The sequence below is a fragment of the Primulina eburnea genome, chromosome 8 (assembly GCF_022965805.1).
Source record: "Primulina eburnea isolate SZY01 chromosome 8, ASM2296580v1, whole genome shotgun sequence".
Taxonomy (NCBI): Eukaryota; Viridiplantae; Streptophyta; class Magnoliopsida; order Lamiales; family Gesneriaceae; genus Primulina; species Primulina eburnea.
The window spans coordinates 7737969-7765943 of NC_133108.1; the positions used below are offsets into that span (position 1 = coordinate 7737969).

The 27975-nt window shown below is 41.2% G+C and overlaps 3 protein-coding genes across 3 annotated transcripts; 2 read left to right on the forward strand and 1 right to left on the reverse strand.

Annotated features, from left to right (window-relative positions):
- The first annotated feature begins 7786 nt into the window (after nucleotides 1-7786).
- Nucleotides 7787-9315, forward strand: LOC140837762 (putative cyclin-D6-1). The gene is made up of 6 exons (XM_073203873.1): nucleotides 7787-7980; nucleotides 8068-8154; nucleotides 8244-8345; nucleotides 8448-8649; nucleotides 8732-8862; nucleotides 9006-9315. The coding sequence occupies exons 1-6, from the start codon at nucleotides 7822-7824 to the stop codon at nucleotides 9177-9179; spliced, it is 855 nt and encodes a 284-aa protein (XP_073059974.1). The 5' UTR covers nucleotides 7787-7821; the 3' UTR covers nucleotides 9180-9315.
- Nucleotides 9316-22328: 13013 nt separating this feature from the next.
- On the reverse strand, nucleotides 22329-25191 carry LOC140838958 (uncharacterized). The gene is given in 2 exon segments (XM_073205589.1): nucleotides 22329-22928; nucleotides 22930-25191. Coding segments are annotated over 2 exon segments (2862 nt in total).
- A 1268-nt stretch (nucleotides 25192-26459) lies between these two features.
- On the forward strand, nucleotides 26460-27956 carry LOC140837764 (probable disease resistance protein At5g45490). Its single transcript, XM_073203875.1, has one exon. It carries the CDS (start codon nucleotides 26483-26485, stop codon nucleotides 27743-27745), a length of 1263 nt encoding a protein of 420 aa, XP_073059976.1. The 5' UTR covers nucleotides 26460-26482; the 3' UTR covers nucleotides 27746-27956.
- The last annotated feature ends 19 nt before the right edge of the window (nucleotides 27957-27975 follow it).

Below are 27975 nucleotides of genomic sequence, written 5' to 3' on the forward strand. Positions count from 1 at the left end.
TTGATGCCATATGTCTAAATCACTCACCTTGGCACTTCGGCAATCATCACCTTCTTCCAATTGATAGCAATTTTCAGCAGAACGAGTACCTGATATTACACAAACATTGGCATCATTAAAAACTTCACAATTATTTTTATTGAACTTAACATGTAAATCATCATCACAAAGTTGACTTATGCTTATTAAGTTTGAGTTAAGTCCTTCAACATGTAGAACATTGTGAAGTTCAGGAAGCCCATCAATGTTCAGGGTTCCTTTGCCTACAATTCTTCCTTTGGAACCACCACCATAGGTTACACTCCCACTTTTTATTTCAACATAATCCGTGAGGTGTTCTTTAGATCCGGTCATGTGGCGTGAGCACCCACTGTCGAAGTACCATGCACCTGCAATGTCAGTTTTTAAAGAAGTATAAATAATATTGCATCGAATAACAGTTTTAGGTACCCAAACTTTCCTTGTGGAAGATTTCTTGACTGTGGTGTTGCGCCTGGTGTTGGACAACACGGTGGCAACACCTGATTTGATTTCCAATTCAGGTAGTCGTCTCTTAGTTTGTAGCAGAAGGGTCTGATGTGCCCAGGCTTATAGCAGTAGTGGCAGATAAAATGTCGCTTTCTTTGCTTTGTTTTGGACGTTGACACTGGTTTCTTGATTTGTGATATCTTCACCGGAGGATCAACTTTCAAAGGAGAGGAAGAAGCTCTATTTTGTTTCGGCCTTTGTTCCAATGCTAGCTTTGAGATTGGCAGATTCTCCATAGGAGGGTTCACCATTAAAGGGACAAAATTGTCTTTAATTCCCTTTACAAACACAGTTGATTTTGATCCGGAGTTGGAAGATTTACCATGTTCATATGCGCTTTCAACATATCCAAGACCAGTTCTGCCATCCTTTCCCATTGTTAGCATTGAGTCAAGTTTTGACGAACTTGAGTTGAATTTTCCAATAGTCTTTGAGGCCTTCTCAAGCTCATCCTTGACTTTGCACAATTCAAGATCTCTTCTATTCAATAAGACTTCGAGTCGAGACACAGATTCTTTCAGATCAGTATTCTCCTTGGTGAGGATCAAATTTATTTTATTTCGTTTGATCCAATCTTCGTATAGCTCCTCATACATAGCCTGCACACATTCAAATGTGAGTTCATCAGAATAATTATCCTGGATTTCATGATTACCTGAGTCACCGTGAGATTTAGCATTGAGACACAAGGATTTTGAAGTGGTGTTGCGGCCCGGTGTTGCAACACCAGAGGCAACACCGTGCGGGTTGACTTGCAGCCAGCATTTTTCCTTCAAAACAGCAATTTTCGTGGATAGTACGTCCATTGGGATTCTGTTAAATTTCCTGTAAAAAAAAACAACAATAAACCAGAATCAATCACTTAGTGTATCAAGCGTTGGCTCTGATACCACTTGTAAGGAATTGTTGTACAGGAAATTAAAATATTAAAACATTATAATGTGTGTATCAGAAGTTAGTGTTGTGTCCGGTGTTGTCAACACTGTACACAACACGGCAGCGGAAATTAATTATTTAACACACAAATATAACTTTAATAAATTAACACCAGATTTAAATTATGCACAAGTACGAATACTTGTGCGGTGCCTCATGGCAAAAAATTCACTAGAAAAATTATGTAAATCGTTTACACCAAAAACAACAATACTAGTGAGAAAACAAAACCAAATTCCTTGACACTCCAAGGAATTAAAAATGCATCAAAACAAACCAATAAAAACTAGATGCATAAAATAAAAAGCGTGTTGCTTAAAACCAAACGACGACACTCTTCGATCAACACTCTGCGTCAGTGTTGTTCTTGAGTGTTGGCAACACCAATCGGCAACACGGTATAACAGTGAATCAATCACACAAACTTTGCACAATCTGAACTCTATATGTGCACTTCCGAAAAACCTCCAGCAGATCCTCTCCACAACAAAGTGATCACACAATCACACAAAAACGCCTCAACAAAATATAGGTTCGACTTTTGTATTTTTCTTCTATGTATGCATTCTTCTGCCGACCTCACGAAAGAGTCACAGCAAAGGACTCACACGAAAAGCTTCAGCTCTCCAACTCTCTCCTCAAAACTCTACTGCGGCCGTCCATCCTCTATGTATATATATCCAATGCTTGACCTAGAAACAATTCCATAAAAGAGTCCTAAAAAATATGGAAACAAGATTTCATTAGATATAAAACTATTTTAAACAAAGATAAAATATCTTGGAGATAAAAATCATATTAAAACAAATCATATAATATCTATATATATATCAATCAAGATCTTATCATATAGAAATTAGTAAACCAATATATTATCATTTAGAAATAAATCAAGCAAGATTTGATAATCTAGAAATAAATCAAATAAAATCTTTTTAGTCTAGAAAGGTAAAATCTTAAATTGATATTATCAATTTAACAAAATAATAAAGGAATAAAATATTCCTTTCATATACATATACTCATATCATATGGAGATTATTTTGTTAAATTAAAATTAAACACATTTTTGCAAAAAGAGAATAAGGAAAAATCACTAACACACACACACACACACAACATATATGTTCCGATTATGGGTACAATATATGTGCGTGATGTGTGTGTGTATATATATATATATATATAATAATAATAATTTAAGTAAAATGTCATTTTTTATTTTTGTATGTATTGATGTACGGCATTTTTATAATTGTATATTTTATGGAATCAATTATAATTTAGTACATGTTTCAATGATTAATTTTAGTCTTTTTTTAATCAAAATTATATAATTAAATTACTAATATAATTGATATTGTTAAATTTTTGTAATTAGATTTTTAAACATACTTATATGTCACAAGAAATTTCTTGACCACAAAATTATAAAATTTAACAATGATATTAGTTATTTAATTACATAATTTTGAGGAGAAGGACCACGTTGATCATCAAGATATAGTTATACGATCATAACTGATTTAACAAAAAAATAGAGGACTAAAAATATCACAACTCGATGAATATTGAACTAAAATTGAAAATAATTTACGTTATATACTATACCTGAACAAATATATGGTGTACTTGACGACTAATTTGGCATGATATATACTTAATTACAATAAAGCAATAGGTGTGCATGTTTCACGTAAATGGTCAACTTTATTTAAGTATCGGTTTCAAAAGATTGAGACCTCTTCTGCATATAAAGAAAAAGAAAATTGCTACGTACCTCTTGCTTTTGAAAAGGCACCTTCTACACCATGTTTGCCAATGATCGATGCGAGAAATACTCCTTATCACCTGACCTCGTTTTCTGCAATTTCAGCTATTATAATTTTTGAGTTGGACTACTTCAATCTAGCTGTAAGCAAACATGGCAGTTTTCAAAAGAAAATCAAAGTACAATAGTAAACTTGTAAAAGATACAAAAATTCCAACATAAACTAATGAATAATGTCGTGAGAAAATGCAGTAGGCAAAACTAAAATAGTAAAACAAAACGAGATTTATACGAAGTACAGTTTCTTAAAATAGATTTGTATCCGAATGTGCTTTGAGGATCAGGATGGATAATTTTTTCCCAGGATATAACGACAAAACCATGCAACAACTTAGCACAAAGTAATTACACTGGCGAACTGAAAACGTACCTTCTCAATTGGTACAAGTTCTCTTTAATCCAAGTACTTATTGTCTGGACAGAAGTATTGGGTTCGAGACTAGGGAGGCACGTACTCCACAGCCAGGTGTGGGGAGTTCTGTGAGTAAGAGGTCATGGATTATCATGAGGGCTATGATTGTAGGACTCAAAAAGGGTAGGCTCATGGGCCTTACAAGAAAGACGTCTTTTATTGTAAGGCATGAGCGCCTCCCCAGTCTCGAACCCAAGACTTCTGTCCAGACCATACGTACTTTGATTAAAGAGAACTTGTACTAATTGAGCTACTATGTAAGGTCCATGGACCTACCTCTTTTGGGTCATGCAATCAAAGCCCTCATGATAGCCCATAGCACCCTAAGTAGCTCAATTGGTACCAGTTCTCTTTAACTCAAGTACTTATGGCTTGGACGAGATATTGGATTCGAAAGTACACAATCGGAAAAAAAAAATGAAACGTAGTACAATATAACCAAAATCAGTTTATTTTATAAATACTGCAATGAATATTATTTTTACAATTTAAATATCCAAAATAATAGCGAATAAAAATAAATATGATGGCGTTATCATATTTACATCGTACATCAAATAACGATTACCATGACACGTTTTTGATAAACAAGGATTTATCATCATCCTCAAAAAAAATTTTGCTCATCTTCTTTTACTTGTTTCTCATCCTTATCTGGGAGTGAATGTAAATGATGAGAATTTTGTGAAATACTCAGTAAGTGGGGGTCATTTGAGACATATAACAAAAAAAAATATATGTAATTTCGAAAATAATGACATATCATTTCATAAATTGAATCGTAAAACATATTCATACTTCATAATCTCGACATTATACATAATTCATCGTAAGCATTGAAATTTATTTGTTTTTCATGGTTTATTGATATCAATTCCTAATTTCTAATTATCTAAAAGGACGAGACCATAACAACGATTATAATCACACCGTATAAGAGCCATAAACTTATCGTATTTTGGAATTTCTACCCATATTCATTTGAATATTATCAATGCTCAAATCATAGAGTATTTTCAACACAATACAAAACCTATAACTCACGCTCGAACGAACTTTTGAAAAATGAAACAATTCATCAACAAATTATTTAAAAACATAAGCTCCCTAAGTTTAGTCTTGAATCAAAACGTGAATGAACTCTTGCTTGGCTTGAAATTACTGCTTGAATTTTTGACAGCGATTGAACAGAACTCCACCTTCCAAAATCTTCGAAAATTTGGCAGAACATTGGAGAGCATTCTCGAAAATATAAAGTGAATTTAGATGTGATTTTCGAATGGCATATGTTCGGTATTTATAAGTGATGAGATGTCAATCTTATCATAATTCGGTTGATATTTCTTCCATAATTTTAATTATATTTCTTCCATAAGCATTGTCTTACTAAACGTTGAAAACTCGGTGCCCAAGTATGTATCTTTTCGAAAATATGAGGGCTTGATTGTAAATTTCGATCAGGGCTTGTTTGGATCTTGAAATTTCGGTTCTTATTTGAGTCTGGCTTAGATAAAAATTGCAATTCTCACACTACCATGTAGCTATTACTCGTCTGATGGTAGAATGGACACGCCCATTTGGCCGGGTTCTAACCATCGATTTGAAAAAACCTTTTGGATTGTCGGGAAATTATTTGAGGCCTCAGTTTTAGGGTTTTGATTAGGGATGACAATTTTCCCACATGTTTGGGGTCCCGTGAGAAAAACCCGAATTGGGGACACGGGGATTTCTGATTTTTTCGGGTTTGGGTTCTGGTTAAAAAAAATCCCCGAAATAGTTCATGGCGAGTATGTAATTACTATCCACATCCTCGAACCCGTCTCGAAAGTAATATCAATAATAAAATAATAATTTTTTTAATATTAATAATAAAATTATAATATTATTTTTAAAAATATTAATAATAATAATATTAATATTAATATTAATATTATCACTAATAATAGATAATAATAGGTTTTGGTTGAGAAAATCCTCAACTCGTCCTCGTCTTGTTCCATTAATATTTTTGAGACGAGGATGAGATGTTGATTCCCTCGGTTTTGGGTTCGGAGAAGCGGGGATCGGGACGGGATGCGGGTGTGGATAGAATTCGAGGACGAAGATGAGAATGATGATGGTAAATCCGTCTCATCTCATTGTCATCTCTAATTTTGATCGATATATTCAATTTTATAGGTTTGAATTAGTTGTGCAGCAAATATGGTCAAAGTGTGAATTTTTGGGGCAATGGCAGAACTCCATGACTGAGTTACGACTTTATAATAATATATACCGAAAAATATAGTTTTCGCTTTAAAAAATTATCAATTTTCGTTTCAATTTTCTTCTTGAAATTTATTGATTTATGTTGCTCTTCTTATCGAATTATTTATTTTTAAGGAAGAAATTTTATATCGTAGCTATGGTCCTAAATTAAACCTCAAGTCACCGAAAAATTGGTCAGAAAAGCCAATCTTGATGTGAAATCCAAACCACTCAATGCACTGGTGCTTCAATTGCTGGTACGGAAGAGTTCCTGCACGAGTTGTGACTTGTGGGCACATCATTTTGTCTTGATCTGAATCTATTATACAGATAAATTTAATCTGATTTTTTGTTTTATACAAAATTATTGACGTATCGTCTAACTTAAAAATAAAAAATATAAAGTTTATCAATATTTTTTTATTTTACAGTAATATGATCTGTCGATCATCTTATAAAAATACATTGGTCTACTCCCGATGTAACATAGACTTATCAATTTATCTCAATATTTAATTTCATAACATACAATATGTGTGTCAATTTTTACATAACGTGATTCATCGTATAATATCTCGGAGTTATGTATGATGGTTTTCCTAGTTACAACATATATTATTTCCCACCATACCTAAAATACATATATTGCAAATGTTTCATATTTTTGGTCCAATAATTTTATAATGTTTGGGTTTCGGTCCATTAATTTTTCGATTTTGATTCTCGGTACATTATTTTTTCATATTTGGCTATTTGGTCCATATTCTCCTGGAGTAATCAATTTTAGATGGTGACTAAAGCCGATGAGATTAAAACATTAATGATTTCTTGATTTACTTCATATCCATTTTCACTAAGATGCAATTTAATATCCAATTCTAGTAAGTTTTTTTCATCGAAAATTAATCATTACGAGACAAAATGTACCGAAATAGTCAAATATGCAAAAATAATATACCAAGAACAAAAATCATATCCAAAAATAAAAAATAGACAAAAAATTATTAATATGATGATAAAAATATATTTCATTTAGTTTCTCTATTGAAAAGATTGTTGATCATCTTAAACTATGCATAATTATTATTATTTAATATTAATCATTATATATAACATATGCCTCACCGTGTGACATGTACAATTGGGATTTAACATTTAAAGTTCACGTTATTAAAATCATTGCTTAATTTATGCTTAATTAGAGATTCATGTCCAAATGACAATACGCCGCAAATAGAATACATTTTAATTAATTAATCATATATATATATATATATATATATATATATATATATATATATATATATATATATATATATATATATATATATAAAACCATATATATTGTATACTATTATATTAAGTATGAGGCCCTAATAATAACCGCTCTATGAGGACACCAACTTTCTTTTCTGTTTTACCTTTTTTAATTTTTTATATTTACTATTTACTATTTTATTATAGTTGGTTTCCTAATAATAACCGCTCTATGAGAACACCAACTTTTTTTCCTATTTTATCCTTTCTCATATTTTATATTATATTTTTTCTTAACAAATAATATTATATTCACCGTCATAAGGAAACTGTTCACGTGAAAAATAATATTATTTCTTCTCCAAACTAGCTACCGTGAAAAATAAACTCTCTTCTTTATGTTGTAATATCATGAATATTTAATATATTAGCCACATATATTCAGGACACACACAACACAATGTGACACGGTTACTAGTATATATTAATCAACGATGAATTTGGCTTAATATATAAGAGAACACTTGGCGTTTCAACGTTTCAGACAGTTGTACTTCCACACACACACTAAAAATTCGCCCACTCTGATTTTTCCCTTGAAAATATAAAAATGGAACTGGATCTTCAGAATCCATGGACAATCCAGCAATACGACGGCGTTCCGTCGCTCTTCGCCAACGAGTCCGAACACATGCCCTGTCTAATCTCCTTCCCATCCTCCGAATTAAGATTTACAGTTCGCCGCCGTGCTCTCGCCCTCATCTCCCACGTAAGTTTTAGCGATTGGAATTTGATTTCATTTCATATGTTGGTGAAGTTTGCTTCATTTTGTTTGGTGGTGGTGTTGTTTCCGCAGGCGAAGTTCTCCTATAATTTAGATCCGTTGCTAGTATACCTAGCTGTCAATTACATCGATCGCTTCGTATCGAAACACGAGATTCTGGTAAATTTTGTTTCGAGGATTCATGTATTTTCAGTACTGAGATAATCGATTTTTGTGATTAACTTGTATTGGGAACTGATGTGAATCAGGAGAAAAGGCCATGGATTTCGCACATTCTGGTTGTCGCATGCCTTTCACTTGCTGCCAAGATGAGGAACTCTGATTTATCAGTTATCCTCACCGATTTAACGGTATTATTACCAATTTTACACTCTATAATTCAATAAATTGTGGAAGTTTTTAGAATATGGATTACGTTGAAGGTTCTATTATCTACTCTCATGATGAAGCAGAGGGAAGAAGGCTTGGAGTTTGATGCACGATCGGTTCAACGAATGGAGGCTATTATTCTATCGACTCTGCAATGGAGGATGCGATCTATCACTCCTTTCTCCTTCCTTCGCTATTTCATTTCCCTTTTGGAGGTCGAAGACTCTTCTTTAACCCAAGCTCTCATACACAGAGCTTCAGATATCATCTTCAACGTTCAACATGGTATTTCTATTTCAATTACCAGATTTTTTCACGCATAATTTTGCTCTTTTTTCCATGCTTAATTGTTTTTTATTAATCGCAGTGTTGAAGATTTCAGAGCACAACCCATCAACAACTTCAGCTTCAGCTCTTCTCTGCGCCATTCAGGACTTGATGCCGCACAAAATTTCTTCTTCCGTATCCGCGATTTCTTCATGTGAATATTTGGACAAAGTAAGCGGAGGATGAAGTTTTCACTGTTTTAATTTCACTCCAAATCTTCTTCAAACAATTCTGCATTTCGATGCTGAATCAATTTTTTATTTATTTGTTTTTGGTCATTTGATTAATTTTGCTGTCATAATTATTTACTGCAGGATAGACTGTTGGAATGCTTGGGTTTGATGCAGGAGATAGCGACGGCGGGTTGTGAGGCAAGCCCTAATGCTACGGGGAGTTGTACTTTGACACCACCAAGTGTACTCGATCGGCAATGCACAAGCTCCGGAAGCAATACACTCGCCGCCAGCTCAAAATTTCCTCGAGATTAATATTATTCGTCTTTCATATTGTGTTCTTCACACTCTTTTTATAATGAAATACTTAAAATAAGACGAGATAAACATTAAACACAAAAAAAAAAAAAACAAGAACGACTGAAATACTATATTTCAGAATAGTATCCTCGTATTCACTTATATTTGTAGTTTATAAATACTTCTATCGATGTTTGGGTTTTGCGAAAATCTCTAAATCTGAACTATACCCAATAACATTTCCTAATGAGTTTCATCATAAAAGCCGAACTCAGGGTACTTCAATTTGTCAAACTTAGCTTCCAAAATGTATAAACAAAAGCATAAAAGGTCATGTTGATGTTTTGACGTTCAAGAGAAGAGACTAAAAGAATGCTTATTATTTATATATATTTTTTAAAAAAGAATGTTTTATTTATGTTTGTTGTTTGTGCTATAAAATTTGCAGTGTGATAATATGATAAATAAGAGGGAGGGAAGGGTTGATGTCATCCAGGTTGAAGTGTCTCTTCCAAAGGATAAACCTTTAGTATCGTTGGAAGCAATGGTAATCACCATTTAGTGGTATATATACGTCTATTATAAAATTAATTTTTATTAATCTTTGTGATACTCACGGGAAATTTTGGGTCCGATTCCAGCAAGTGTCACTAGTTCTGACGCAGATTTCGAAATTATCCTGAGCCTGAAATCACGAATAAGACCGTTAGAAGGAGGCCAGGAGGCGTCTTGGCGTAGCCCCTCCGACGCTCAAGTCAGAGACTAAAAATAGCAGCTAAGGGTGCTGCTGAAAATAATATAGTGAATATATGAATCGTACGCTCAAAACTGATATTTATAGGAGAATACATGGATCTTTCATGAGCCCTCCACCTGGATTAGGGATGGACCGGGAGTTTAGGCCTGATTTAGATGAGCACATCCATGAAATATCACTTTGCTTTACTCATCAAACTGGGATATAAACAAATGAACAGTTCCAATGGATTGACGAGTGCTTTGAACCGCTTTAGATCATACTTATTTATATTTAAACTCATTTTCAAAAGTATTTTGAATGGTATTATCATGTCACTAACAGTTGGATCGAGCCATTTGAAATACATTATTTCGAATTTAGTTTTATTGTTAAATAAATTTTGTAGAGGAAACTCAATCCATCTTCAACTCATTTACATTATAATGATATTAAAAACAATTGATTTCAAATGATTTTAATATTCTAAGGTTTTGAAATTCATCGTGATTAATATAATTATATTGTAAATAAGTAGATAGATGATTTTAAATTTCTTAAATGTAAGTTATCTAATAAATAAAAATATATTTAAATCCATGTATTTCATATTTTTCTATTCAAACACAACCTAAATGATTTCTGAAATTTGTGCTTGAATTTATATTGTATGTATAAAAAACAACTCGAACTGATACTGACTTTTTTAGCATAGAAATCGTACTTGGATTCACTAGATTGGCTGCTCACATAAAACCAATTGGGACTCGATACAACTGGGCCGAAGCCATCGGTCGGACCAGAAGCAGAGTCCAACAATGCTATGCAGTGTGGTCAGGGTGCCCAAAGCAAATTAATTGAACAAACGGAATTAATGGAAAATTAGATTCGGTTTGTTCAGAAATTCGGTTTATTATTTTTATAAATAATATTGGTTAACTTTGTTATGTCGGTTTGATTTTGGTTTTAGTATAAAAATTTGATTAAATCAAACAAATCGAACTTTTATAAATTTATATAATATTATTAAGTTTTCTAATTAAAAAAATCTGATAAATTTTTATTAGTCTAGACTATTGAAGTAGATGTAAAAATATTTTGTTTTTTTAATAAATAAAATTTGAATTTACTTAATTCAAATTTTATATTACAGTTTTAATTGAAACTTGATTTACTTAATATATATAAAATGAAAAATAATTGTATAATGTCTCAGAAATTATTTGTGATATCATTTACTAAGATTGTACACGATGTTTGATTGATACAATATTAATCGATTTTTTTTTAAAAAAAATTAATTCAAGCTACGAACACATTCATTTTCTACAAAGTAAATTAACTTATTTGGTCCATTAACCTACCTATTTTGAGATTTGAATTCATTAAGTATTTAAATTGATTTTGATACAATAACTTCTAATTCATGGTTATTTTTTTGGTTAAATTGCTGATATGACACTGAATACATCAACAATTTCTTATCTCATATCAGAATTTTTCAATGTCACGTTGGCTTTTTCTCCGTGTTACATTAGTACTTCGACGAATTTAGATTAAAACCAAGTAAAATCAAAGTTATGAAACCTAAACCTAAACTTAAATTCGAATACTCAATGATAAAAACTCAAAATGAGACAAATTATGGATTTTCCACTTTTTCCATCCATGTAAGTATTTATTGATCATTTTGTTTGAGTAGGTGCCTAGCGAGCTAATTTGTGGCGTGTGCTTTAATGACTTTTAATGAACAACAATCTTTATTTTAATAATATTTTATGATTTTTATTCAATTATGACATTTTATTTATCTGTATATTCATTCAAGTTGTATAGATAAAATCATTGAATATAAAATAGGTACCATGAGGTTTGCCTTACAACGTAAGATAATTAAACTCATTAGGAAGTGTACCGTATATTCTAAACAAGTTTCTAGTCGAAGCCGCCTAAAATATGGATAAATGTATCTGGAGCTTGAGACCAATATCTGTGATGTAAACGCCATGTTTCATTGATAATGGAATGAAGATGTTCATTAATACAGACGAGTGATCATTTGATGATGCACTGAATAATTCACCATCGAACTGTCTAAGTGGTTATCACTTATCGATTGAAAAAGTCGATGGTTATGGTTGTACACAATTAGTCATTTGACTCGGGACAACATGAAGGCTTTACATTCTAGCACTGCACTTTGGCTTATGTATTGACTCCATTGAGGGTCATCAAGTGGCGAGATTGGGAGTAGTTTTGAAATATGTAGGAGTCAATGCATTGTAGTAGGGGATTCACTGTCCGCCCACGTGAGAAGATATTATATGTGATCTGATGAGTTAATAGTACAATAAATCTCTGGTCAGAGTAAGACATGTGCATTTTGAAAGATGTTTCCTCAGTTGCACATACCATGTCACTGTTATTACTTAAAGATATAACACATCGTTATCAAATTCATTTGCAACTCTCTATATGCCAATGATGGCAAATTCGATCAAGATATATGAATTGAAGGGATCATACTGTATTCTAACCATAACTTAAGGTTATTGAAGACAATATCAATTATACTTAACGGATCATAAGGCGATACTACTAGACGCTCTTACCATGATCCGATGAGTGCAATCCGATTCGATTTCTAAAGTTTTTTTATCAAAGGGTTGATGAAAATAATGAAGCTAAATAGGGTAAGCCCGGATAAGAATAATTATTATTCTGAATCACATGAACTTATGAACCCAGACTAGCCGTATTCTTGAACCATTGAGGGTCATACAAATATCGGATTTTCTGTTCCCGTTGAGATTGTCAATTTTAAGGAGTTGAATTTGGCAACTGTAGTTTGATGGAGATCAAACAGATTGCTTATAAAGTAGTTTATGAGTTAATTCCATATGATGAAAGATGCGGAAGTTGGCTTAACAACTAATTAAGTGAGGAGAGTGAAAATTTCAATTTTAGTGAAAAAGTTACAAAACTAACAGCGACAAAAAATGAGCCAGTGGAAAATTTTGTCCTTGAAAATTTTCATTTTTTATTATGTGAACGGGATTTATACAATCAACACATTGTCGTCGTGTGATTGCCGATAGAAGTTATAATAAGTTCACAATTATTTATTTAGTAAATTTAGAATCTACTCATTAATATAATATTAGTAGTAATTACCACTAAGTGCAAAATTCATATGAAACATTCTAAAAAGCTCTAGATGATTGATTTAATTATGCATAATATTTTCAAGAGTAGAAAATACATAATGATAGATTTTAAATAATGGAATAACAATGTTTAAAACACACACACACACACACATTTATATCAAAAGTTGATAATCATTTAATTATGCATATTATTTTCAATAATAGCAAACACATACATGAGAGAAAATTTCGGCCATTCTTCCACCGCACCTCCGTCAGATTTCTGAAATTTCGGCGACCCAGTCTCGACGCAAATTCGTGTAGATTTCTAGTGCAGTCAACACGAGGAATATAGTTTCTAATCGTGGATCTGATTAGGAGATTGAAGAAAATTCACAAGGAAATACAAGAAGAACTATCTTTGCTTAAAATTTGTAATAGTTTGATATCCAATGTTTAGAACGCAAAGATAAATATTCTAACGTCCTATGAATGTCATTAAATCACAAGATGCCCAAAAAACGTCAAAAGAATTTTTTGTTAAATTTATGATGTTTTTTGGGTACGAGAAAAATGTACTTGATGTTGACCGGGCAAATCGGGTAATAGCCGGGTGTGAAATCTGCCAAGTCTGGTGTTTGAATTTTCTATAATGAATGGTCGGTGATCCGGGAGGATTGAGTTCCCTATAGCCTGAGAACCAACGCCCGGGATGACCTGGGTATTAATCCTGAAATCACAGAACGTAAAAAGGGGGGGGGGGGGGGGGGGGGGGAGGGGGAAGGCGCCGGAAGTTGTTCCGGCGTATCCACTCCGACGCTTAAGTCAGTGATGCACGCAAAGGAAAACTGAGGAAGAAAGTAAAAATACTTGTGAGTGCTTGTGAATATTCAGAGAAGAGTCGATACCCCTGTGAAATACCAACGGAGGGTATTCATAGATGAGGCTGGTAGATAACTTGCCCGCAAAGTTCGGATGGTGGTACATGACTTGGGGTCATGGGCCACGTTGCAAAGTAGCGGGCCATGTACTGAGAGTGGACTTGGTCATGAAGTGTGGGAGGATGGGCTCCGCGATATCCGGAAGACCTGGTGGTCCGGGAGAGAACGTGTCTCCTTCCCGGGTATTTTCCATCCGGGTGCCTCTGAGGTACTTTTCGGACCGGGAAGTTTTTACCCCGGGTATTGGCTAATTACTCACTGGGATCATTGTGAATTCCTCAGATAACTGAGTGCACAACTTGCCGGGCGTCTGAAGATCCGGAATCCCGTTTTTCACCCCGGCTTAATGAAAGCAATTGCACTTTGATATTTTCTCTCTGCTCTGATCTTGCCCGAGTTCGAGAACCTCTCGGGTCAGGGTCTGTACCCGGGGCCCGGGTTCCTTTGGGGCATCACCACTCCCTCCTAAAAAAGTCGGGCTAGAGTCTGTCTCGCTGTCCCGATTAGCAGTTCTCCTGGTAATAGCGGAGTCTTCTAGAATCCTACAAATGTGGATATCATTGTTGATGCTGTCGTAAGCCCTAAAATTCAAACTTATCCGCAATGTTTCGCGTTTCGAAGACTGTTATGATATCTCGATATTTAAGCCTGTCTTTTCGCCTGCTCGGTGCAACTTCCAATACTCATCTCAACCGTTGATATATTCGGGAATTGACGATCGTGATACACTCCTCCTCCCTATATATATATGGTGTCCTCCCACCCTTCCACTATCCCTTGCCGATTACTTCAACAGATATGGCCGGTACCAGCAACTCCAGAACTCCAGGGATGATTGAAGCCCTTAGGGAGCCCAACCTGGAAGTCCAAAAATCCCTCATAGAAGACGAAGTGCTTAACGAAGTTCTCGGATATTGGGAAGAGCTTCAAGAACTGAAACTCCTCTACGATTCTGGGAGAGCCGTCACCCCGGCCCTGGTATCCAAACTAAGGAAAGTGCGCCAACAACTACACATAGCTGAGTGGGTGGACATCTTTACTGATGGCCGTGTATATCAACTAATGCTTCGGAAGGAATTGAAGCTCCTGAAGAACATTCTCGGTTCTCCTAGCTTCATGCAAGGCTCCACTCCCCCGCTGTCGGCTTGGTTGAAGATACGAATAATTGTAATAGAAGAGAAATATGACGATGTAGTACGGGCCAATGTATAAAAATTTTATTTCAGTTCCCTTCTCTGTTACTGCTCGGATATGACCATTTATGAATCCATCAATTGACATGTATATCACAAATTGTATACCATTATCTGATGAACTGACTCACTAGAATTCCCACACCTAATACCTCCCGAGACATTAACACAAACGCCGGGGCCTCGTGTTTTCCGGGCCGCAAATGACACGCCTGGGCCTCGTGTCCCCCGGGCTTCACGAAATGCCGGTAACCTAAGACTTCCCGACCCCTGGTATGGTGTCACCACCACACCCCTCTGATTATTAACCTTGAAATCTTATCGAGAGACGTTTCATTTTCCGAGGCAATGATGACACTGCGACATAGATATTTGTTCACATCCCTTCCACTGATCGTAACAACTTACGAGGCGCTTCCTGACCATACACGTATTCTTAAACCAACGGCGGCGCTTAACTTTTTCGCTGCATAAATGCGCAGTCGTTTGGTATGGTCGGGAACTCTTCAGCTTCCCCCGTACTCAGTACCATTTACCTATAAATAAGCAGATGCAGGTGAGGTGAAAACAACATTTCAATATGCCGAGTTCGAGCGAATCCACTGTCTGCAGCAGCCCCTATGGCCCTTTGCCCCCCTCAACGCGTGCTCGCCTAAACTCGCTGAAGAGGACTATCGAGGAGTTTATTCATTTGAAAGTCATGTCCACTCGGCGTAAGATTCACGATCTTGTGTGCTCCCACCGGGAGGGCCTGGCCTTCACCCGGCCGCAGAGGGCACTGGCGAGGAGATACAAGCGGGAATTTCATGTGGCGCGCGTGGCGGAGCTAGCCACTGATCAGGTTCTGCGGCAGGCGATGCTGCGGAAGGAAAGGAATCAGCTGAACAAGCTTGCTGCGACCGAGTCCCTTGCCAATCTCCCACTCCCTGAACTGCATCACTGGATGTCTGCGTGGCAAGCTCGTGTAGACTCTAGGATGGCAGCTGTAATACGGCGCCGGTTCCATTAATAATACTTTATTTCGCGTATTTTGCTTTTCACTTTTCTTGAATTTACTGGCTTAGGATAAAAGACCGGGGCCTAAAACCTCCCAAAACTTTAAGATAACACGCTCGGGTCCTAAGTATCCCGGGCTTAAAATAACGTACCGGGGCCTTAAACCTCCCGGGCTTAAGATAATGTGCCGGGCCTAAAATCTCCCGGGCTTAATATAATGCGCCGGGGCCTCAAATCTCCCGGGCTTAAAATAACGTACCGGGGCCTTAAACCTCCCGGGCTTAATACAATACGCCGGGACCTCAAATCTCCCGGGCTTAAAATAACGTACCGGGGCCTTAAACCTCCCGGGCTTAAGATAATGTGCCGGGGCCTAAAACCTCCCGGGCTTAAGATAACGTGCCGGGGCCTAAAACTTCCCGGGCTTAAAATAACTCGTCGGCCATCTTTTTTGAATAATGCGCATGATGCTATGACGACGTGTGCCCCCTCTCTTCTCCCAACGGCTGGTAACGTTCCGTCTTCCGAGGATCTGATAAGTCTGACACCTTCATGATTACATGTCCTTTCACATGCCTGGTACGACTTACGAGGTGTATCCCGCCCGTCCATACCTATCCAGATCAACGGTGGAGACCTATGATCCGGGTGCCTTCTTCTGAACCAACGTGGACCCTCGGATGATGGTTAGATATACGGCTCAGATCATTTCCCCACTCCTATATATATGCCTTCTCCTCCACCCCTCTCCACTTTTCAGCAAACTAAAGCTCCCGCGTCTCGAAATTCTGCAAAAACTCCACTGCACCTTCGGCGTTCAGACCATCGTTTTTCTTCACAAAATCCTTGTAAGTTCATTTTTTTGTCATGTCTTCTTCTAATACTTCTTCCACATCGGACCAGAATCGCCGGGGCTCCCCGGACTTCGAGTCAGACGCCCTGCGTGATAGTCCACTTTCCGCTTCCCCTGTTTCCGCCTATCGCCCTCGGAATCCAACTCTTTCTCCCCCTCCCCTCAAAAAGCTTAAAATCTCCCATGGGGCTGGGCCTTCAAGCTCCCAGAAGAAAAAGGAAAAGAAGGCAACCTTTTTAACACCCTCATCCCGGGTAGTCACCTCTCCCCCTCGGGATGTTGCTCCTGGCCCCTTGCCATGGTTTACCACCATGACGAGCTCCCTCCGAGCCAAATCTGCCGAGGAGATACGTCTCCTCGGCTCAATCCCTACTACCCACACTATTGTCATCCCGGGCCCTGGCGACCGGGCTGATAAGCCACCAGAGGGATATCTTACCTTCTTTCGAGACCAGGTGATCAATGGTCTCAGGTTTCCTCTTCATCCCTTTTTTATTGGGATATCCTCCCTTCTCGGCATTCCTCTCAACCAGTTTCATCCTATTGCCATTAGGATGATTACCTGTTTTTTCACTATCATCTCCATGCACCCCGATATCCCCCTTGAGCCATCACTCTTTAATTTTTTCTTTATCTGCTACATTGGCGATTACGCCTTTTCTTTCAAGAGCCGGTCTCACCATAAACTTTTCGGAGATATTCCCTCCTCCGTTAAGGACTGGAAACGTCGGTTTTTTTACATCCGTCCCGCCGACCTCCCTCCCTGCCCGGTTGGGTTTATTTCTGCCCTTCCTGCTCAGCCGGGTCTTCCCGAAAATTACCGCACACTTGACTCTTACACCCTAGGCGAGGAGGTGATAGGGGGTAAGGTGTATAACTCCTCTGCCCTCCTCAGTGAAAAGTTATTGGTAGCCTATGGGTGAGCCCCGGGGTGGAGGAATCTACCGATTGTATCATCGAGGAGTTCGATACCTCTCGCCCCGGTAGGTTTTTTCTGCTTGCTCTTTTTGTTCTTCCTTTATTTGCTCTTCCGTTTTATCTGTTTCTGATGGGCTATTTTATTTTCTGCAGACTCCGAGATGAAAGAGGCCTTTGTCCGGAAGATAGCTGAGGAAAAGGCATCTAGAAAGGCTGCTCATAAGGCTGCTGCTGCTGAGCGAAAGGCCCGGGAACGTCGGGAGGCTACATCCCGTGAGGCTCCTGAGGACCAGGCTGAGGAAGAGCGGGCCGTCCAGGTGCCCGCTAAACGAGAGACCCCTGCTACTGTTGAGGCCACCGGGCCTAAAGAGCTTGGGGTTATTACAATTGAGGAGGAGGATGAGGTCCCGAACCAACTCCTTCAGACCTCCAGAAAAAGGAAGGCTTCAAAAGAGCCTGTTCGTGTGGAACCCCAGGTGGTTACCCGAGTGGTTCAGAGTTCAGGGCTCGTCCCACCAGTTTCTCCCACTGGGTCTTCTCTGATCCCTACCACAACTACGTCCCCTCCTCCTACCATGCCCGAGACCATCTTTTCGGCCGGAAGCTCGTCGCTGGGCTTCGACATGTTGAAGCGGGTGGCAACTCCTGCCGAGGAGACCATCCTTCTGGCTTCGAAGGCAGGGGATCTCATGCTGGAGAGCTTCAATCTCCTGCTGGCTGTAAGTACTTTCTTTACTCTACTCCTATTTCTTTGTTGCAGCGGTATACCTTCTTCCTTACGTATTTTCTGTCTACTCGCAGAGCGGGCAGATGGCTAGAGCTGCCTTTGAGAAGTTTGGTGCCTGGCAAAAGAGCACCGAGGCCAGGGCCGCCTCCGACCAAGCCCTTCATGCCGAGGCCCTGGCCCGCCTAGCTCAGCTCCGGGACCTCCATGCGGAGGAGGCCCACGGTCAGGGGACCACCATAACTTGCTTGCAGGGCCAGCTTGAGGAAGCCCGGGCAGAGATTGGCTCCCTAAAGGCCCACTTGGAAAAGATGGAGGCCCGAGCAGAGAAGCTAGATTTAGACGCTCGGGCCGCTCTGGATGATTTCCGGTTGGCCACCGAGAAAGCGGATAAGTTGGCGGCTACTCTTGTGGAACGGGAGGTGGACCTGGCAACTCGGGCCACCCTAGAGGAGGAGTGGCGGGCTACTTTCCTTGTAACTGCAGAATTCCAGCAGCTAGTAGCCGACAAAGCCTTTCCTTATTTCAAGGTGGGTTTCAACAAATGCTAGGAGCAGGTGAAAGAAGCCGGCCTTTTACCTCCAGAAAAGAAAGGCCTGCTAAACTTGGCCCGAGCCGCCAACTCCCTGCCGGATGGTGGTGCTGAGTTCCCAGACGAAGAAGAGTCCGAGGCGGAGGAGGACTCAGAGTCGGAGTCTGCCGCCTAGATCTGTTGTATTTCCACCCCTCTTCTTTTCGTCGTAGTTGTAATAGTTTTCTTGATGTAAAAAACTTTTTCCGTTCATCCCTGTGTCCCTGCCTTAGCCTGTAAATACTAAAAATCTACCGATTAGCGGTCAATAATCGGGCTCGGATAACCTCTGAATGATAATACTTAATAATATTAAGCCCCGAAAGATAAGCAATCTGAGGCTTTTGACCCCAACGTAATAATAAATTGAAGAGAAAACAAGGTCTGGTATCACCCGGGCACTCCATAACGGATTGAAGGGAAGCCGGGGCCTGGTATCACCCGGGCCCTTAATAATGAGTTGAAGGGAAGCCGGGGAATGGTATCACCCGGGCCCTTAATAACGGATTGAAGGGAAGCCGGGGCCTGTTATCACCCGGGCCCTTAATAATGAGTTGAAGGGAAGCCGGGGAATGGTATCACCCGGGCCCTTGATAACGGATTGAAGGGAAGCCGGGGCCTGGTACCACCCGGGCCCTTAATAATGAGTTGAAGGGAAGCCGGGGAATGGTATCACCCGGGCCCTTAATAACGGATTGAAGGGAAGCCGGGGCCTGGTGTCACCCGGGCCCTTAATAACGAGTTGAAGGGAAGCCGGGGAATGGTATCACCCGGGCCCTTAATAATGGGTTGAAGGGAAGCCAGGGAATGGTATCACCCGGGCCCTTATATGTGCCGGGGTTCGGGACTTGACGGGCTTACGCATAATCTTCCCAGAAACTTGATCTTTTATTACTGAATAATTACAAGAGATTTACAACTGTTTTCTAAGGAAAGTACTTTTTGAGATGGGAAGCGTTCCAGGGTCTTTTGAGAGGATGGCCCTGCCCATCTTCAAGATAATAGGTGCCCGAGCTGACTCTGCGCAGCACTTTGTAGGGTCCTTCCCATCGAGCCTCGAGCTTGCCTACATCTCCAGCCGGGTTTGCTCTCTTGAGGACCATGTCTCCGATCTGGAATTCTCGGTGTCGAACCCTCTGGTTATAAGCTTTCATCACCCGCCGTCGATAAGCTTCCATTCTGATTGCCGCTCTTTCTCTCCTTTCTTCAATGAGATCAAGTTCATTGGATCGGGCCTCATCATTGTCTTCTGGATAGCGGTTTACCCGGGGTGAAGTCTGTCCGATCTCGGCTGGGAGCACAGCTTCAGAGCCATACACTAAGCTGAACGGTGTCTCCCCGGTAGCTGTCCGAGGCGTAGTCCGGTATGCCCAAAGAACACTGGGAAGTTCCTCTACCCAATCCTTACCAACCCCAAATAACCGGGCTCTGAGCGCTTGGACAATAGTGCGGTTGGTCACCTCGGTTTGTCCATTGGATTGCGGGTAGGCGACTGAGGTAAAAGCCTGAGTAATCCTCATCTCCTCGCACCAAGCTCTAACCTTATTCCCTTGAAATTGCCTGCCATTATCAGATATGAGATTCCGGGGTATCCCAAATCGGCAGACAATATTTTTCCATAAAAATTTGAGTACTTCCTCCTCGGTGATTCTATCCAAGGGTTCGGCTTCTACCCACTTGGAAAAGTAGTCGATCCCTACTAGCAGGAATTTTTTCTGAGCTCGGGCCACAGGGAAGGATCCCACAATATCCAGGCCCCACTGGTCAAAAGGACAGGATGCCCAGATGGGTTTCATCAGGGCAGTCGGGTGGTGGTTAATGTTGCTATGCCTTTGGCACCCTTCGCAGGAGCGAACTACCTGGGCAGCGTCTCTATGCATAGTAGGCCACCAAAACCCGGCAAGCAAAGCCTTCCTTGCCAGGGAAATTGCTCCAATATGATCCCCACAGCAACCCTCATGGATTTCCCTTAGAACATAAGTGGAATCATCTCCGGAAATGCACTTGAGAAGGGGACCCTGAAAGGACCGCCGGTACAAATTATCCTCGATCACAACAAATTGAGCCGCTCTTCTTTTGATTTGACTAGCTTCCTTGCTATCCTCGGGTAGGTATGATCGGGAGATGTAGTCGAGAATTGGGGTGGTCCAGCTATCATCCCGGGTAGGAGTAGGCCTGGTATCTACTGAAGACACCAGGTTAGTGTGGCAAGCGACACCTGGCTTCCTGCAATCCGAAAGTGAAGCTGCCATTTTTGCCAGGGCATCAGCCTCATTGTTTTTCTCCCGGGGAATTTGCTCTATACTCCAGTCTGCAAAGTGTGTCGACAACTCCTTGATGATAGCTAGATATTTTACAAACTTTTCTTCCCGTGCTTCGTACCCTCCTCTCACCTGTTGGGCTACCAACTGCGAATCCGTATAGATAAGGACCCGGGTAGCTCCAACATTCTGGGCCGCTTTTATCCCAATGATAACTGCCTCATATTCCGCTTCATTATTGGAGGCCCGGAAGTCCAGCCTCACTGCCAGCTGTATTCTCTCCTCGGTAGGGGATATCAGCAATACTCCCACTCCAATGCCATCTTTACAGGAAGCCCCGTCTGCAAATATTCTCCAAATTCCGCCTGCCTCGGGAACAATCATCTCTGTGATAAAATCTGACAAGGCCTGGCCTTAATTGCCTTCCTGGGCTGGTACTCGATGTCATATTCTCCCAATTCTACAGTCCACTTCACTAGCCTTCCCGAGATCTCGGGCTGAGTCATGATTTTCCCGAGGGGGGTGTTAGTCAGCACGGTGATAGGATGGGACAAGAAGTATGGGCGGAGTTTCCGTGCTGTAATCACCAGAGCCAGGGCCACCTTCTCTACCTCCGTATATCTGATCTCGGGCCCTTTGAGCGCGTGACTCACATAATAGACCGGCCTTTGATCGGTACCTTCTTCTCGGACTAGTACAGAGCTGACAGCATATTCGGTGGCAGAAAGGTATACCCAGAGCTTCTCTCCGGGTCCAGGCTTCTCCAGGATAGGGAGCCTGGCTAGGTGGATCTTCAATTCTTCGAAAGCCCTTTCACATTTTTCATCCCAACCAAATTTTTGGGCCCTCCTTAGAGCTTGAAAGAAAGGGTAACTCCGGTGTGCAGATCGGGAAATGAAACGTGACAGGGCCGGCGATTCTTCCCGTGAGTCTCTGCACATCCTTGATTGACTTTGGGGACGTCATTTCAGTGATAGACCTGACTTTCTCCGGATTGACTTCAATTCCTCTCTCAGTTACCATGAACCCGAGGAAATTGCCGCTCTTTACCCCAAATGTGCATCTGGCGGGGTTTAACTTCACCCCATACTCCCGAAGAGTAGAGAAGGTTTCTTCGAGGTCTGGGATGAAGTCAAGTTGTGCCCGGGATTTCACCAAGATATCGTCCACGTAAACTTCAACATTCCTTCCGGCCTGCTTGATGAATATCCGGTCCATCAACCTCTGGTATGTGGCCCCAGCATTCTTCAACCCGAAGGGCATGACCACATAGCAGAAGGTTCCTCCCGAGGTAATGAAACTAACCTTTTCTTGATCTTCCCGGGCCAGGGGAATCTGATGGTATCCCTGGTATGCATCCATGAAATACAACAGCTCATATCCCGATGTTGAGTCCACCAATTGATCAATCCGGGGCAGGGGGGTAGCAGTCTTTTGGGCACGCTTTATTCAAGTCCCTGAAATCAACGCACATTCGCCACTTGCCGGCTGATTTTTGAACCAAGACCACGTTGGATAGCCAGGTGGGGAACTGGACCTCTCTGATCTGCCCGGCTTTCAATAATTCTCCCACCTGTTCAGCAATTACTTTGTCCTTTTCGGGACCAAAGTGCCTCTTCTTCTGCTTTATCGCCCGGGAGCCCGGGATGATATTTAACCTGTGCTCTGCCACGTGAGGGGAGATCCCTGTCAACTCTGATGAGGACCATGCAAAGATATCCGCATTCTTTGCTAGGCACTGTAGCAATTGAGCCCGGGTGACTGGCTCAAGATCCCGGGCTATCCTTGTTGTTTTCAGGGGCTGCCCGGGTAAGATGCTTACTTCCTCCTGCTCCTCTCCCTCCATCATGTATACCTGTTGGATAGAGTGCACCTCCTCCTTCCCTGGTCTTCTACTCTCTCCACTTCGTCGGGCTCTTTTATTTTCAACTTTGACGGTTTCCGCATAGCACTTGCGGGAGGACGGCTGGTCCCCCTTTACTTCTCCGATTCTATTCCCCACTGGGAATTTTAGCTTCTGGTGGTAAGCCGAGGCCACGGCCCGCAAGGCATTCATAGCAGGCCTGCCCAAGATGATATTATAAGATGTGGGGGCACTTACCACCGTGAAAACCGTCATCACCGTCTTTCGGAGTTCTTCAGCTCCTATGGTGAGGGGCAAGGTGATTTCCCCCCGGGGATAAACAGTGTGGCCAGCAAATCCGAATAACGCTGTTTCTACTGGCTGCAAACGGTAGTCTTCCAGGTTCATCTGATCCAGGGCCTCCTGGAAAATAACGTTCACTGAGCTCCCCGAATCGACGAAGACCCGGCGAATGTCATAATTCGCCACCTTCGCTTGGATGACTAGGGCATCGTTGTGTGGGAGACTGACTCCTTGAAGATCCCGAGGGCTGAAACTGATGACTGGTCCCTCACCCCTTACTGTATTTTCCACTCCGAAACTCTCATGCCGGGAATGTGCCTTCCTGGCTCGGTTGGAGTCTCCATCTGTCGATCCTCCCGAGATCATTTTAATCACCCCGAGGGTCGGTGACCTTCCTCCGTCCTTATTTTCCCGGCTTTGAGATGCTTGACTGGCATCACCATTCCTCTCCTGTCTGACCGGGCCTTTGTTCCCCGGCCCATACCCTGCATCTCTATTCACCCATGGTGGTCCCCGGGATTTCTTCGCTACCTGCTCCGAAGCACCAGGGCCCGACTGGGAAGGGGCCCGCTTCATTCTCCGGCATTCGCTCGTGCTGTGGGCACATTCTCCGTGATAGGAGCATATTTTCGTGATATATGGCAGGTTTGGGGGCGACTGGTATGACCTGGCTTTTTTCTCATCGTCGCAAATATGGATTCCTTCATCCCGGTGTGGCTTCGTGGGGGTGTATCGAGAAAAACGCCCAAGATTGTTTCCTCGGGTGTGGTCATCAGTTTTTACCACCCGATCGCCCCTTTCTTTGCGGGTAGATTCCCTTTTCTGCCGCTGTGCTTCCTCCATATTTATATACTTCTCTGCCCGGGACAGCAGATCTTCAAAATTCCCAGGCTGCTTCTTCACCAAGGACCTGAAAAAATCTCCCTCCTTAAGTCCCTGAGTGAACGCTGTGGTTTTGGTTTCAGGAGCACAAGCCGGCACCTCCAGGGATGCTTTATTAAACCGGCGAATGTATGCCCGAAGAGATTCATCACCTGATTGCTTTACCTCGAACAAGCTAAAGGCAGTCTTCTTATACCTCTTGCTGCTGCTGAAGTGATGCAAGAAAGTGTCTCTGAAACCTGCAAAAGATTGTATGCTCCGGGGTTTCAACTTTTCGAACCACCTCTGAGCAGAGTCCACTAGGGTGGTGAGGAACACCTTGCACTTGATTTGGTCAGAGTAGCAATGTAACATGGCCATATTCTCAAACCGGGTGAGATGCTCGTCAGGGTCTGAGTTTCCATCATACTCCCGTATTTTGGTAGCTTTGAAATGAGCTGGGAGGGGCTCACTCACAATCTGCAGGAAGAAAGGGCATCCCTGGGAAGCAGCCGGGGTTGAAACCTGAGATGACCCTGCTTTAGCTTCCAACTCTTTCACTTTCTTCCTCAAATCTTCTAGCTCCTGGGCCATAGCAAGGGTAGGAGCTTTGGAAAACGCCTGGGAATTCTCTTCTCTATCTCTCTTTTTCGAGAGGAGACTCTCCCATTGCCTCATTTTCCTTTGAGTGGCTGGGTTCAGGTAAGCCCCTTTCTGCGAGGGCTTTCTGGACCGCAGCAGCTATCAACTGAGCCAACTCCTCTGGGAGGTGACTGGGCAATGAATTTTCTTGACCTCCTTCCGGATTTTGAGGACCAGAGTGGTTCCCCGTAGTTTTACGAGTGGTAACCATATCCACGTCTTTAGCTACAGTTTCCCACAGACGGCGCCAATGATGTCGACCGGGCAAATCGGGTAATAGCCGGGTGTGCAATCTGCCAAGTCTGGTGTTTGAATTTTCTATAATGAATGGCCGGTGATCCGGGAGGATTGAGTTCCCTATAGCCTGAGAACCAACGCCCGGGATGACCTGGGTATTAATCCTGAAATCACAGAACGTAAAAAGGGGGGGGGGGGGGGGGTAAGGCGCCGGAAGTTGTTCCGGCGTATCCACTCCGACGCTTAAGTCAGTGATGCACGCAAAGGAAAACTGAGGAAGAAAGTAAAAATACTTGTGAGTGCTTGTGAATATTCAGAGAAGAGTCGATACCCCTGTGAAATACCAACGGAGGGTATTTATAGATGAGGCTGGTAGATAACTTGCCCGCAAAGTTCGGATGGTGGTCCATGACTTGGGGTCATGGGCCACGTTGCAAAGTAGCGGGCCATGTACTGAGAGTGGACTTGGTCATGAAGTGTGGGAGAATGGGCTCCGCGATATCCGGAAGACCTGGTGGTCCGGGAGAGAACGTGTCTCCTTCCCGGGTATTTTCCATCCGGGTGCCTCTGAGGTACTTTTCGGACCGGGAAGTTTTTACCCCGGGTATTGGCTAATTACTCACTGGGATCATTGTGAATTCCTCAGATAACTGAATGCACAACTTGCCGGGCGTCTGAAGATCCGGAATCCCGTTTTTCACCCCGGCTTAATGAAAGCAATTGCACTTTGATATTTTCTCTCTGCTCTGATCTTGCCCAAGTTCGAGAACCTCTCGGGTCAGGGTCTGTACCCGGGGCCCGGGTTCCTTTGGGGCATCAGTACTCTTTAACACATTTACATTTGATAGATACAATGCGTGAAATTCTAAATCTTGCACTTGAAGCTGAGAGCTACAACATCTCATCAAAAGAAAAAAGAAGCAAACATGAAGAACTTTAGAGAAAAAGAAGAGACCCTAAAGTGAAATACAATAAGCCAAGTTAAGAATAAGAATGACTTAAAAAGATCTCTATCTTCTTGTATACGGCACATATACTTTTTGTCATCTTCCAAGCATAAAAAGGAACCGACTCTGTGAACTCAGTTTGCATGCCCCCAACTAAAACAACAAAATATAGAAATATGGAGGACATTGAAAATTTCCTGCTTGAACAACTCGAGAAAGCTATCGAGGAAGTTAAACAGCCGAGCTCCGTTAAACAGCCGAGCTCCGTCTTCGATGAATGCAGCAGATTGAAGGATTTGATCAAAGCAAAGAAAGAGGGTACCGGTGCGGCAGATGATGCAACACGAAAACAAAATCTCTACTATCTCAACAACATAGTAGCCGAGTGGCGAGCAGTACTGGAGAAGCACAACCACTGCTCTCCAACAGCGCAAATCTTTCTGAACGGCCAGCTTCCTGAAAGGTTGAAGAAAATCAGGAAGGAGCTTGAAGAACCTGCTGAACAGAAGGATGAAACGTCTTCAAAACATAAGGAGAAAGTAGATGACAAAGCTGCACACAAGGTTGAAGCTTCACAAGAAAAGGAGAAATATGATGAAAAGTACCGCGGATTGGGGAATCCTTATCACGTGGATCGTTCAAAGATTTGGGGAATCGACGATAAATCCAAGGCGATGGAGAGGCTTCTTGTGAGGAAAGATTCAAGGAATAACGGGTTTCGAGCCATCGGGATTGTAGGGATGACAGGGGTCGGAAAAACAACTTTCTGCCAAGTTGCTTTCAATAACGAAGAAGTGAAGAAACACTTTCTGCCAAGGATTTGGGTAGAAATGTCGAAACAGCCCGAGAACGATGATGATTACAAGAAAGAGGTGGTGAAGTGTTTCTTGAGGAGCCTTGGGTTTGAAGACAGTGTGATTGACAAAATCGAAGCAGAAGGTCTCGACTTGCTCCTGTTGGCACTCAGAAAGCAATTGCAGGGTAAAAGATACTTGGTTGTTCTTGATGATATTTGGCATTTGGACAAGCGGTTTAAAGAATTTTGCTCTTCATTAGCAAAAGATGATGAAAAGTACGAAGCGAGACTGTCCTATGGATTGCCTAAAGCTAGTGGTGGCTGTGTGATTGTAACTAGCAGGTCTGAGAATTGGGCAGTAGATATGGTCGGCGAGAAGAACTTGCATAGACTCACACCTCTGGAAGATAAGAAGAGTATCTGGAAAATTTATACCAACACAGTTGAAGAGAAAGGGTATTACGTGGACCCCGACATGGAGAAGGCGGAGGACGAAATTGTGAAAAGATGTGCAGGACTGCCGTTGATTGCCAAGATGTTGGGGGAAACTGTGGTCAAAACATTTGTAGGAGACCAAGGAAAAGAGGAAGGCTCCGACAACACAAAGTAGTTCACTTATGCTTGGCCATCCTACTTAATGTGTGTATTCAGTTGTCAGTGACGGGTTTTTCAAATATCTTAAATGTAGCCTCTCATCGACGAATTTGGATCTTCTACTGTGTTGAAAACACATCACCAATTACTGTTTACTTTTTACACGAGATGATCACATGATTATCTCGTTTAATTTGACAGCTTTTAAAATTTATCTCATATGGTGTGATGTCCACAAGATGATCA

Coding starts and splice junctions, on each gene's coding strand:
- LOC140837762 (XM_073203873.1), top strand. CDS start 7,822: ATGGAACTGGATCTTCAGAATCCATGGACAATCCAGCAATACGACGGC. Junction 8,155..8,243: donor TATCGAAACACGAGATTCTG/GTAAATTTTGTT, acceptor GATGTGAATCAG/GAGAAAAGGCCATGGATTTC. Junction 8,650..8,731: donor CATCTTCAACGTTCAACATG/GTATTTCTATTT, acceptor TATTAATCGCAG/TGTTGAAGATTTCAGAGCAC.
- LOC140837764 (XM_073203875.1), top strand. CDS start 26,483: ATGCCCCCAACTAAAACAACAAAATATAGAAATATGGAGGACATTGAA.